The 14981-nt window shown below is 39.1% G+C and overlaps 1 protein-coding gene across 1 annotated transcript in view; it reads right to left on the bottom strand.

Annotated features, from left to right (window-relative positions):
• CWC27 (CWC27 spliceosome associated cyclophilin) overlaps positions 1 to 14981 on the bottom strand; it is a 240656-nt gene that overhangs the window by 166852 nt on the left and 58823 nt on the right. The window contains exon 10 of the mRNA XM_075839140.1: positions 7538 to 7695. Coding sequence (XP_075695255.1) covers positions 7538 to 7695 — 158 coding nt within the window. The remainder of the gene's footprint in view (positions 1 to 7537; positions 7696 to 14981) is intronic.

Genomic DNA, 14981 nt, shown 5'->3' on the forward strand with positions numbered 1-14981 from the left:
GCTTTGAACAGGATTAGAAAGACAAAAACAGTGCCACACCGGTCCATGGGTTGTGTCTGGTGTAACAGCTCCACTTCATTGAAGGAAATGGAGCGGTCTGCAATACCACACACTACCTGTGGACAGGTGTGGTGCTGTTTTTTGGTAGAAAAGACTCTTTTTTTCCTAATCCTGGACAACACCTTTAAGGATTAATCCTGGCACAGAAACGTAGATAAGTGTGGCTGTGCCGGTTATTTAGCTCAGCCCATTCACGTGAACGGGGTTGAGCTGCAGTACCAGTCACAGACACACTTGTATATACATTGACTGCCTAGATAAACAATGTAGGGGCTACAGAGCTGCAGCAGACCCTATTTTTCTGCTTCTTGTTGGGAGTCAAGGGGGCCGGACCCCCACTGCTCATACATTACAAAGAAGAAATGGAGACAGCACTACCGAATTTTCAAAGTGAAGATCCTTTTATTCCACGGTGCAACGTTTCAGCTCAATACGAGCCTTTCTCAAGCATAATAATGTGACATACAGAGCGCATATATATGCAATACAGGGTCATAAAGCCAATTACATACATATAATGAACTTGTGCAATAATGCTACAACAGGTATACAAAATTTTTATATCAATAGGTTGAGTGATATGTCTCAGAAATTCAGGAATCGGGGGTACCCTAAAAAACTATTGGACAATAAAAAATCTAAAGTGGAGGGGATTTCGAGATATGATCTTCTGCAAAATCGTAAACAATCGCCCTCCCATAGACTAACACTGGTGTCTACATACTCTCATAAGAGTAATGATATTGCCAACATCATTAAAAAAGAATGGGGGATACTTAGGAGTTCTTTTGATAAAATCCCGGAATTTGAGGTCCCACCACGTATAGCCTATCGCAGGACCAAAAATTTGAGAGATCGTTTAGTACATGCTGATGTGGGCTCTTTGACTAAGAATTATCAGTCTTTATTAGCCCCCCAAAAATTTGGTTGCTTCCCGTGTCTAGGTTGTAATAATTGTAGGAATATGGTTACGAGCGAGGTGTTCACCCATCCTATTAAAGGTTCTACCTACAAAATTAAACATCATCTTACATGTAAATCGGACCATGTAATATATATCATCCAATGTCCTTGCAAATTATTGTATGTAGGTGAAACCTCTCTAGATTGCAGAAAGCGTATAAACAACCATAAGTCCACCATTCGTACCAAGAAAATTGACCTACCATTACCTAAACATTTTGTGGAAAATAACCATGGTGAGAATGATTTCAAGTTATATATTGTTGATCATGTACCGCGCCATAGACGAGGTGGAGATAGGATCTCCAAACTGAAAAGATTGGAGTTGGAATGGATTTTTAAATTAGACACCTTATCCCCTAGAGGTCTTAATATAGACTTCAAAATCTTTCCAAGTTTCTCCAGATAACCCAGTGGTACATTCTGATTTGAACATCTGCCCGTGCATTTATCATCTTCCCCTTGTTCTCCCCCCTCCTCTGTGCATTCGGAGAATAGGAAATAATTTGACCATATCTATATTATATTTTATATGCTATTTACAATGTTTAGGTCTGATATATATTGTCAATGTCCTATAGACTATTTTATATATTTTTCTCCTTTTTCTCTTTATCCTAGATATTACTCTCAAGATTTGCCTCAAGGATCGGTTGAGGCTGTATATTTGCACTACTCTTATACCTGATTATATGCATCCTATTTTTTGAAAAGTTTTCTCATATATGTTATTCATGTCTTCCGTCCACAGTATCTCTAAGACGATGTGTAAATCTCTGTGTCTGTATATTATGAGCTTTATATATACCCATATGTACTCCTAAATCCCCATCATTATAGATGAGGTATAAGGATTATTGGTCTGCGACATAATATTTATTCTCAGTTTACAGAGATAGTGTATATATAGTTCACATCGTTTTATATTTGACCAATTAGACTCTATAGTGGATGAGATGTATGTGCAACATATGGAGTGATGTTGCCCTCTTTCAAAATGGGTCCGACGATCCTTTATGGGCATTGCGCAGATGTGAATCTACGATATGTCCGATGACTCATAGTTGAGACGGACAGGATCCGACGTCATCTATGGGAAACATCTATGGGTGTATAGCCCTCTTTCAATATGGCGACTAGCGCCTCTGGTAGACAATGCGCATGCGTATAATGACGTATCATGCGATGACTCATACACACAGGTGCTAGGATTACGCAATGCTTAGTTTTCATGTAGTAGGAAAGTGCACAACGCTATCAGCCGATCCAGCGAGGGTAAGATGTTTTTAACTTTATTTTATACACCTGTTTTCTTACACTATCACATGTCATTATACACATGTAGCCCATCTGATTGATTGGCCTTATTACAGTGAATGCACTATTTATACTATGTGTATGTAATGTTTTTTAATTTATTTTTCTATTCATGTACTAGCACATTCATAGGGGATCCTATTGATATAAAAATTTTGTATACCTGTTGTAGCATTATTGCACAAGTTCATTATATGTATGTAATTGGCTTTATGACCCTGTATTGCATATATATGCGCTCTGTATGTCACATTATTATGCTTGAGAAAGGCTCGTATTGAGCTGAAACGTTGCACCGTGGAATAAAAGGATCTTCACTTTGAAAATTCGGTAGTGCTGTCTCCATTTCTTCTTTGTCTTGACTAAGGGGTCACTCGGACTGTGACCCAGGAGACGTGCACCCTCTTGATAAATTTATCCTGTGCTGCTGATCTATACCTATCTACTGCTCATACATTGATGATCTATCCTAAAGATAGACCATTGACTAAATATTACAGACATCTTCTTTAAATGTTACACAGAGCTGTAAAAGATGGTGAGAAAAACACCGGGGTAGGTCGTCCAGACAAAGGGTACACAAACCTATATGTAGTGATGTCGGCATAGGGCACATCAGGATTACACATAATGGGCATGCAATACTTCTATCAGGAGTCTCTATAGAGAACAGCAGCAATGGTTTTACAGCCACACTTACACTCTCTCAACCTCTATTTTGGCATTTCTTTAATCAACTTCAACAAATGCATATAAAACTCTGGAGTCAGACAGAAGTTATAAAAGGAGAGCGAAAGTATATTCATACAAAGTGTTAGCAGCTAGACAGGAAGTTTGGGGAGTACAGACTGCTGGGATCTATCCTGTCCTATAATGAATGGTAAAACAAGCCGTTCTCTGTTAGCGGTAATTAAAACAATGCTGCACGTTAACCTCTCGGCAGAGGTCTACTAGCTGGAGGTGTTCAACCCATTAGAAGAGACGTCACCTAACATTACATCTTTAGCCTCCTCCAGTCTGTACTTGAATAAGATTATGTGAGCAGATCTGGAGGGTGAGCAGAACTTTCCACACCACCGTAAATTTGGCGTTTCTTGACTTGCATTTTTACCTGTCAACATTTCTGAAATAACTATGAAGAACTCACGTGCTGCCATCATTATCACTGAAGATAGGTTGGCGATCTCCAGTATTGTATGGACATTACATGCCTCCTAGAGGACTGGTAAAGTGACAACAGTTTAGAGCAGACCTCTTCCTTAATAAAAATATCTAAAAAATATTATTAAAAACGGTTTTTAGTTTCTTGCACGTCATAGAGACACCTGAGGAGATGTATCAAAACCGGCGTAACACAAAAGAGGAGGAGCTGCCAATCGCAACCAATCAGGTTGCTTAATTTTCAAATAGGTCCTCTGAAAAATGAGAGTAGGAATCTGGTCGACTTGGGCACCTGCTAAATTTTTGTTGCACCACTTTTGATAATTCCCCCCCTCCCCATTATGTTAAAGGTAGGTGAACTAAAATCCTAATATTCTAAAAGAGGAGACAAATTTAAAGTGTCTCATGGTCAAATCCTGCTTCCAACACCAAAAATCTTAATTGTATTCACATTGATCAGGACTGGTATCGTGAGTCAAATCTGTGTGTTGCGGAATTGTATGCTCTGGCTTCTTCTTACACATCATAAACGTCTAAAATTGGCCACCGTGTGCGTGTTTGAAATTGGAAAATGAAGTTGTGATCCCCACTAAAGACAGGGAGTGATGGGAGAGGATATATCTGTGTACAGCTCTGCAGAATATGATGGAGCTTTAAATAAACTCTGCGACACTACACCTGCATTTAGGTTTATAGTCCCACATTAAAGTCAGTAACATCGTTTCATGCGTATACCTTGAGAAAGAGCCCAGTGAGTTGGATTGAAACGTTGCTGGGGTGAATAAAACCACAGAACTTTTTTTATTCACAAATCTGGAGTGCTGCCTCCGTTTTTTGCTTTTTGTACCTTGCCTACCCATAGCCCGAGTCCGGGAGGATTTATTTGCTCCCACTGAAGAAGGCCGCCTTCTTTTTGTTTTATAAATTACATCAGAGATGATCAAACTGGAGACAATTTATGTGTGGTATTACAGAAAATAATTACTGAATTAAGATAACAAAATAGGTTAACGTGCAGTCCTATGCAAAATCACTTTAACAATATTGTGATATCAACATGATTTGGGACACGGGATAAACTCAGCCTGCTATATCTCTTTGATGTGATTAGGTCATCATTGCAGTATTCATCTGGTGGCTGGAAGAGCATGCTGGGAGCTGTCAATCAAACATGGCTTAAAAGCCACAGGCAAAGCCTTACATAACACAACTTCATCACTAAGGCATTGCACATTACTGAAGTCTGAGGTAATCAATAAGAAAAGCAAAGATGTTATCCATGTATTTTGTAGCATAAAATTGAGGAAAAAAAAATTGGATTTATTGTGCTCCGTTATTAAAGGGGTTCTCCTGTACTATTATTTAACAATTAGTACCCTGGCGGGCACCGCACAAATATTGCTACATACCCTATGAACCACGATATGCATAACAAAACACAAATGGGTATGTATGTAAGGCAAAAAATAATATAAGTTCACTATGGATACCATAAAAATATATTTTATTGAACGTTAATACACCACAAGACAATATAAAAACATTTAAGATAGAATAAACATGCTAGACACCCTGATAAGCAACCAAAAAAAAGCATCTGCATGAATACAGCGTAGTTGCCATGGAGGGGTAGAGGGGACTGGATGCCCCACACGTATCGCACAATGTGGCTTCCTCAGGGGTGTATCCTCAGGGATACCAGTCTTTATTATCTCTGTACAGTCATATCACTGTGTGCATTATCCTTGCATTATGATGCGGTGTCTATTGTCACTGTGCTGTTCCTGTGCTGTGACATCAATGTTGTCGCTCTTAGCTGTGACATCACTAGGCTGGTTATACCTGTGACACTACAATGCACATCATTATGTGACATCCCTATGCTGGTTATACCTGTGACACTACAATGCACATCATTATGTGACATCACTATGTGCAATAACCATTTCCTACGACTTTACAGCTTTTATTAAGGCGTATTTTGACATTATTGTTTGTTATTCTTGTTTTGTGACATACCTTGGTATATAGTGTATCTCTATACCGATACACTGAATTCAGTAAATAAGAGCAAATCAGTACTATAATATTGTATATAAAGCTGGGGTGGGGCCCGGTTTCACATTTTGCATTGGAAGCCCAGGAAGTTCAAGTTACACCTCTATAAACACTAAGTGATGTGCTAAAGTTCGCAGTAATAATGGTCTTTGAAGTCTTATAATAATAATTAATAAAAATAATTGATAAATTAGCCTATATTCTAGGAGGTTATCAAAAAGTCAATAGTATTTATCAAAACAAATATAGCTATAGGGGCAAGCAGACAACGCTACAGCTATAGTGGCTCATCCATGTAGCCAGAAGACGACTATTGATCATTTAAGTGGAGTATGACTATTTCATGGTCCCAAATATACAAAGACATCTTTGTACCAATCATTTTTTATTATTTTTTTGTTTCGGGACAAAATAACCCGATACGATAGCAACAGTAATTATTATATAAAAACAACATAACATGTACATATTATATAAAGATACAATTCTGGTCCTTTTGCTAAACATTTCCAGTGTCTACTTATGGTGGTTGTTTAGTGCCACCTAGAGGTTCAAAGTAGAGTTACATCAAGTGACTGACACTTGTATAAAACCAAGAAAATCATTAGATGTTCTATATATGTTTATCAAGGAGACAATGACATGTAAATTTCACTTTACTACATATTAAATACATTCCGTCATTCATTTGAATATTCACTTTCTGGTTAAAACCTCCAGGACGCAGTTATTTTGGGGCTTGCGGACGCGTCTTTTTTTTTCTTCTTTGTTTACCGTGTTCTGAGGGCCGTAACTTTCAAATTTTTCCGTCGAGGGGTTGTTTTTTGTGGGACGAGTATTTTTTAATTTGCCATGGTTTTTTGGGTTTCGTCTTTACGGTGTTCACCATGCAGTAAAAATGACACATTAACTTTATTCTGCGAGTTATGACAGTGATACCAAATTAATATTTTTCTATGTTTTACTATTTTTGTACATTAACAACACTTTTTTTTAAATGTATTTGTTTGTGTCATCACATTCTAAGAGATGCACTTTTATTTTATATTTTTTACCATCATTGCAGCTGTACGAGGGCTTGTTTTTTGTGAGACGAGTCGTATTTTTTAAAAGCACAATTTTGGGGTACATATATCGTACGGATTAAGTTTACAACTTTTTGAGGGGGATTGAAATTTTCTTTTAGAAATTCCACCATCGTTTTTGTTTTTTTTAAATATACACCTTCACCATGCGTCATAAAAACCACAAAACGTTTTAGTCTTTGTTCTATCGGTCGGTACGATTACAGGAATACCAAATATGTCGAGTTTTTCGATGTTTTACTACTTTAGCACATCTCCTGGAAATAAAATAGTTTTTATAATCGTCGCATTCAAAGGGCCAGAACTGGTTTCATTTCTCCCTCGATGTAGCTGTAGAAGAGTTTGTAATTTCGCAGCAAGAGTCTTTGTTTTGTTTTTTGATAGAACCATTTTGGGTTTCATAAAATGTATTCATTTCTTTTTTTGGGGGGGGGGGGGGGTATGAAAATAAAGAGAAAAAAGCAATTCCAACGTTTATAGAATTTTTGTTTCGTTTATGCCGTTCATTGTGTGGTTTAATAATATGCAAACTTTATTATATAGGTCACTACGATCGCTGCGATACCATATATGTGTATTATTTTGATTTTCTTTTAACACTTACAACCAATTTGTTGTTTTTTTACATTGGCCGATAAGCGGGAGATGCAGCGAGCGCCGATCAACGAGACGTGCTACCAATAACGATACTTTTTTTAAACGATACGACCAGCAGACGATCGAGCGTTAGCTCGGTCATCTGCTGATCGTTCCCGTTTACACAGGGCAATTATCATCAACGAGCGTTATACGAACGCTTGTTTGCCCGATAATCGTCCTGTGTAAAACCCCCTTTAGATATAATTCTTATCTGCACAGACAATCCCATCTAATGGCTTTTTTCCATCACTTACCTGCGGCTATTTTTCTTCTCCTCAAAATCCCCGGAAGTTTTCACTGATAACTTTGTGCCTTTATTGGGGTCCACTTTCAATTTGTTAGATATACGATCTTTCATCAGTTGTTTCTCATCACTATCCATGTCATCTTCATCGTCTTCACTTGTATCCTCCTTAAATTTGAGAAAAGTAAGGCATGAGTGATATATTCGCGTCTAAGCACAGTTAAGTAAAGGTGCCTACACACATTAGACCGGCTATCGTGTACGCGGGCCTCGAGACGTTTTCAAGGCTGCAGATGTTGGTGGAAAGCAGGCTCGGGGTATGTTGGATTTCAATATGCCTGATCCTTTGTTTCTATGAAAGATAAACAGCTGCCAGAGGCGTCTGTCAGCGGCTAATTTCCCTCTCCCCATTAAAATAGACAAATTGACGCTTGGACGAGCATGCATGTTTGCAGGAGAGAGTCGGATGATAACGGTCAGCCAAGCAAACGTTCAGTCGACAAGTCTTTAAATGTGTACGGCCACCTTAAAACAAGTTACAGAATGTGACAATGACACATGATGATTAAAAGCACGAAAAAAAAAAAACTATTTATATATATATATATATATATATATATATATACACACATATATACACACACACATATATACACACACACACACATATATACACACACACACACACACACACACATATATACACACACACACACACATATATATATATATACATATAATAGCGCTGTCCCACTATTGAGAAGACTTTTTAAATAGGCCCCATCAGACATAGGCCAGGAATATGGCTATGTTGAGCATTTCTCCTGGATGCCAAGGTTTGACCTTGCCCAAAAAGTTATGGGGGCACATTAATTCAACAGTGGTAGTTTTCTGTTGCAATTGCATTGAAAATAATAATGTTCAAGCTTAACGTCATGTTTATCAAGTCCAGTGTTGGCTTCCAAGCAAAAGTGGCGATGAGTTACGATAGGTAAAACCCTGTCGTAGGACAGAGAAAGTTGGCACAGCTTGGTCCTTTGAGCGGTAAAAAAAGTGATTCCTCCGTTGTTTACTGTGCGGTAAAAACTACATGTTAACTTTATTCTGCGGCTCAACAAAATTACAGCGCTACCAAATTTATAAGGAAAAACGAATTGTTAAAAATAAAATTTATTTTATGTCACCACATTCCAAGAGCCATAACTTTATAAAGATAACATTTTTTTTTATGCGATGAGGTGACCAAAGAACAGCGATTCTGGCATGATGCATTTCACTGGCAGCATGTGTGTGCATTTAAAAAAACAGGTTTTGCGCTTTCCACAATTAAAAAAAAAAAAAAGGACATGTGAATAGAATCCGACATTTATTTTTAGCAGAACTTTGGTCTTTAACCCCTTAACGCTATGTGATGTACGATTACGTCACAGGCGTTGTCCTGTTAAGGGAAACTTACATACTATTACTTCACCGCGTTAACAGGCACCAGGTAACAGACACGTCTGCAGCCATGGTTTTAAAGCAGTGATAGCGATATCACTGCTGCAAGGCCAGGACTGGAGTTAGCCTCAAAAGCGAGCGCTGCATCTATGGGTGTATGGTCATATCGGAACCCCGGGATACAATTTCGGGGCTCCGATGGCTGCTTTGGCAACCGGAGGCCTAACAATGGCCTTCTGTCTGCCAAGTACAGAGGCCTGTTAGGCCCCGTCCAGAGGCGGGGTCTGAAAGGCCTCCGTTCGCAATTAGAAGATGGCATAGGGTCAGAGGCTGAGCCTGCACCATCAGCTACGGGTGTCAGCTATAAGTTACAGCTGACACCCTGCTGTAACGACAGGGAACGGAGCTAGCTCCGCTCCCTGCAATTAACCACTTAGATGCTGCGATCGAAAGCCATAGCGGCATTTCCGTGATCGTAAATGCCGATGGTTGCTATGGCAACCGGAGGCCTAATAATGGCCTCCTGGTCTGCCACCTACAGAAACCCAAATGTTGGGGTGCTTTTTCTCCTTCATTCTTTGTAAAAATTGAAAGGTCCATGTCTTAAATCAGGGAAAAAAAAAATTAGGTTTTCATATTCATGGCCGAATTCCACTAAACTCAGCAAAAAACCTGTGGGGTCAAAATGCTCACTATACCCCTGGATAAATTCCGTGAGGGGTGTAGTTTCGCATATGGGGTAGTTTTTGGTAAGTTTTCCACTGTTTTGGTCCAACAGGAGCTTTGCAAATGCGCCATGACACCCGAAAACCATTGCAGCAAAACTTGAGCTCCAAAAGCCAAATGGTGCGCCTTCCCTTCTGAGCCCTGCCGCGTGTCCAAACAGCAGTTTATGACCACATATGGGGTATTGCGGTAATTGGGAGAAATTGCTTTTCAAACGTTGGAATGGTTTTTGTCCTTCAAGCCTTGTAAAAATGTAAAATGTGTACGTTATTTTTCATTTTCAAGGCCTCATTCCACTAAACTCAGCAAAAAAACTTGTAGGGCTCACTATACCCCTTGATAAATTCCTTGAGGGGTTTAGTTTGCCAAATTGTGTTTTTTTGGGGGTGTTTCCACTGTTTTGGCCATACAAGACCTCTTCAAACCTGACATGGTGCCTAAAATATATTCTAATAAAAAGAAGGCCCTAAAATACTCTAGGTACTAATTTGACTCCGAGACCTGTGCTTCAGTAAATTAGCACACTAGGGCCACATGTGGGATATTTCTAAAAACTGCAGAAACTGGGAAATAAATATTTATTTGCGTTTCTCGGATAAAACCTTGTGTGTTACATAAAAAAAAGGGATTAAATATTAATTTAATCATATATTTATTTTTTTTAATTAAATTTGTAAATTTCACCCCTACATTGTTTTAAGTCTTGTGAAACGCCTAGTGGGATTTGAAACTTTCTAAATGCGGTTTTGAATACTTTTGAGGGGTGCAGTTTTTAAAATGGGGTGATTTGTGGGGGCTTGTATTGTATGGGCCCATCAAAGCCACTTCACAACTGAACAGGTCCCTGTAAAAACAGCCTTTAGACATTTTCTTGAAAATGGGAGAAATTGCTGCTAAAGATCTACGCCTTGTAACGTCTTAGAAAAATAAAAGGATGTTCAAAAGAACTATGCCAATCTAAAGTAGACATATGGCAAATGTTAATTAGTAATACCACACAAAATAGTTGCTATCTGTCTTACAAAGGAGATACATTTAAATTTAGAAAAATGCAAATTTATTGCAATTTTTTGCTAAATTATGGTGTTTTTTTTTTTACAATTAAATACTGCATGTATCGACCAAATTTCACCAGTAACATAAAGTCCAATGTGTCACAAGAAAACAATCTCAGAATCGCTTGGCTAGGTAAAAGCATTCCAAAGTTATTACCACATAAATTGACACGTCCGATTTGAAAAATGGGTCTGCGTCCTCAACCTGCCAACTAGTCCACGTCCTTAGGGGGTTAATGTAATAGTCAGTTACTAATTGGACTGGAGTATATAGAACTCCCAGAAACCAATCTCCTAAGCATAGAATTGCAGAAGGGAGATTAGTATTATAACGAGAGGATTTAACTGTATAAAAGGTTCTTCTTTTTTAATGGCCTTAGAAACCGATGGTCTTTGTGGTCTGAGGATAGAAGCCTTGAGGAATTCTAAGTAGAGACATAAGTAGCTACATAAATACGCTCTTATTAGACATTATTGAATTTGTCGGCCTTCACTGTAGCTCAGTATATTGCAGTACTTGCCTGGCAGCCCTGGGACTAATTTCAGCACTTTGTAAATATATATGAACTGACATCAGCTAGTGTACCGGCATATAGCAATGCTACATGTGGTCCTAAGAGTATCCAAAGTTCATGCTATTTCTAAGTTGTGTGTGGGTGGCAGCTAGTCTAATGACAGCAGCAATAGCAGACTCAGGCCCCTGCACAGAACGTCTATTACGATACTGCTATATGTGCAATCACTGCTTCTTTAGGTTACTATATTGATTTTCTATTATTTGTATAGCTCTGTTAGGGTATGTTCACACGCTTACTAAAAAACGTCTGAAAATACGGAGCGGTTTTCAAGGGAAAACTGCCCCTGATTTTCAGCAGGTTTTTTTAGCAACTCGCGTTTTTTACGGCCGTTTTTCTATAGGGTGAATGAAAAACGAGGCGTAAAAAAACGGCCCGTTGGAACAGAACGCCGTATTTCCCATTGAAATCAATGGGCAGATGTTTGTACGCATTCTGCTTCCGATTTTTCGGCCGTTTTTCGGGACGTTTATGGGCCGAAAGATGGCCGAAAATAGCCCATGTGAACATACCCTTAAACTTTACGAACACCGATCACTGTCAAAAGTGAGACCGTCTAATTTCCCTGTTTTGCACCAAAGCCAAGTACAATTGCAGTTACTATAGTGTTATTATGGGGAGTACAAACTCCTGTACCGGTTGTTAGGTCTGTAGGCAGCATATCAGGAGTCGCTGAGCAAATTCATATACTGTATATAGTTATGTGGAAAAAGATTCAGTATAACTTGTACTTTACTATCTAAACCCACCTTCACTGAGGGCTTATGAGCACAGGGGGCAGAGTGACTCAAGCTGGGTTCACACACAGTTTTTTGCAGGAGGAAAATCTGCCTCAAAATTCCGCTTGTAATTTTGAGGCAGATTTTCCTCTGCCTGCACCCCGATTTTTGCGGCGTTTTTCGCCTGCGGCCATTGAGTGCTGCGGGCATAAAACGCTGCGAAATACGCTTTCTCTGTCTCCCATTGATGTCAAAAAGGGGTCAGAGGCGTAAACGCCCAAAGATAGGGCATGTCCCTTCCTTTTCCTGCGAGCCGGTTTTTCCGCTCGCAGGAAAAAAACGCCTCCGCCTCCCATTGAAATAAATGGGAGGCATTTTCGGCCGTTTTTTGGCGCGTTTTCCGAGTCAAAAAACTCTGTGTGAACTCCCCCTTAGTAATTGACAGCTATCTCTGTTTTATACACGGAAAACGTTCAATCACAGATTAGGACTGCCCACTGGACTCATAAGACATCTTGAGCAGGGATGTACAGAGGTTTTCTGGTTTTAAGTAAATAAAGCTTAATCGCTATCTAGGTCCCCTCTCCCGATCTCCTACTCATCTTCTACTACGTAGGTGTAGGTATATTGCTCTGCATATTATATGTACCTAGGACTGCACTTTATATTTATTATATTATACTTATGTGTCCATCTGTGCAAATGTATCATGCCTAGCACCTGCCCAACAATATGTATTTATGCACTTTAGCCGTATATGGGATCTTTTTGACCATTTTAAACATCTGGAGGGCCATTCTGCTTTTATGTTCGGATTCCATCTCTGTTCGAGGGTCCATGTCATTTTAGTGTGTATAACTGTTATATGTTTTTTCTGTGTTTAAATTGACTTTAATAAAAAGACTGTTTGTATTTTTTCAAATACTTGGTCGTGACTTGCTTCTTTTTCTGGTTTTGTTATATTAGTCACTAGGACCACTAGTATAAATTGGGGCATTGTTCGGTTTGTTAATCGCTATCTAAATTAAAAGCTCTAAAACTTTGCAATATACTTTAGGTGGAATTTATGAAACTATTTACGCCAGGTTTCTGGCGTAGAAAAGTAAAAAATCTAAACTTAAAAAAAAGAAAAGGGCTCGGGCTTAGTGGGAGGGTCAGAGCAATCTCAGCCCAACAAGTTTACTATCATTTACACCTTAAATTAATTAGGATAAATTATAGCGGACAGCTGGAGTGCGAAAGGTTGCTAATCCCTGCCCTACAGACCTTGTCCTGCTCTCAGCTAACAAGGGGGTACAACTGTATCCTATCTAGGCAATGCTCTGTGAGCGAAGACCGATACATTGCAGAAAACTACCAGAGAGATTTGTGCAGTTGCTTTATTTAGCTCATAGAGCATTGCCTAGACTGAATGTGACTTCTGCTTATTGCCAAGGAGTATCATACACAGTCCTTCCTGATGTTGAGCCAGTCCATCCTATTTCCCCCCATGCATCACTCACAGCTCCCGACACGGAATGTGTAGGTCTGTCTATACAACACGGTTCTCCAAGTGTTTCAAAAGACATTGAACTGTGAAGCCCCCGAAGCAACAAGCAAAATTTTAAACAACGTGATAAGAAAAGCAAAAAAAGGTGACATTCTTTTCAAAGGGATTAATGATTTCATAGAGAATACGAAGGCTACGTTCACACTGCGTTTATAGTCTCCACTTGACATACATGACAAGAAAAACGTCCAACGTATAAATTATACGGAGGCTGTGACCAATGCCTAACAGTGGCATCCATCACCTGTAGATTATTGTGGAATATATTTCGGATACATCTACTCTCGTGAACTATTTTGACGTATCCATTAAAAATGGGAGTCATAATAGTCTACAGGTGACAGATACAACTTCACAGCAGAAGAGCACAGTAGAACAGCTTCCTCCCATTGACTTTAATAGTAGGAAGCTGTAATACTTTGCATAGCCTTTGTAATGCAGTGCACGCACGAAGGGCTGCAGCCCCGTCAAATAGCTGATCAGCGGGGGTGACGAAGGTCAGACCCCCACCAATACCATATTAACAGCCTATGAAGATAAGCTAATGGATCTGAAGATAAGCCATCAATTTTATTTCACCGACAAACTTTTTTAATATCAATTTGCCGCCTTCCCATGAATGGGTTTAACTGGCTTCTGGAGCTTGTTTACCCTGACCTCACCTACGCTAAGGGCTTAATCAAACGAACGAGTGCAAACACTGACAAGAAAAACGTCTTCTTTTCCCGTCCGAGTCGCACCGATGCGGTACCCGTTTCCACTAATCGCTCATAGACTTGAGTCTATTGAGGGAACCGTGAAAACGGACGAAAATAGGGCACATCCTAATTTTTCACAGGCCATTCACACGGTCCATTAAAACAATGACCGTGTGAACAGCCCCATTGAATTGCATGGGTTTGTGTGCGGTCTGTTTTTTTAAATCGACAACACGAACGTATAATACGCTCGGCAGAATAAGCTCGAACACTGATGAGGAAGGCAATTTCTGCTGCGGAAAGGCTGCTGATCACCTTGCTGTAAATAATTTTTTGATTTATTTCTTTAATCGTTTTTTTTTTTTTTTTTTTGGGGGGGGGGGGGGGGGGTGTGGTTTAGACTTGTAAAACCCCATTTTTGCAGGCTAAAGATGCATGAGCTCCATGAAGTCCAACCCTTTCATTCGGCCCCATTATTGTATTTATGAAAATTTTTGTCAAAAAGGGCCTTACATTGCATAATTGTAAAATTAAAGCAACACCATATTGTATGTAAGACCCTTCATGGTTCTACAAGATTTTAATCTTTAGTAAACTGCGGGTTGTTTTGTTTTATTAACAATATTGTTTAACATTTTTACAAATTATTTGTACTAATTTAGTTTTTTTCTTTTTTGGCTACAGGGAAGAGC

The sequence above is a fragment of the Rhinoderma darwinii genome, chromosome 1, assembly GCF_050947455.1.
Source record: "Rhinoderma darwinii isolate aRhiDar2 chromosome 1, aRhiDar2.hap1, whole genome shotgun sequence".
Lineage (NCBI taxonomy): Eukaryota > Metazoa > Chordata > Amphibia > Anura > Rhinodermatidae > Rhinoderma > Rhinoderma darwinii.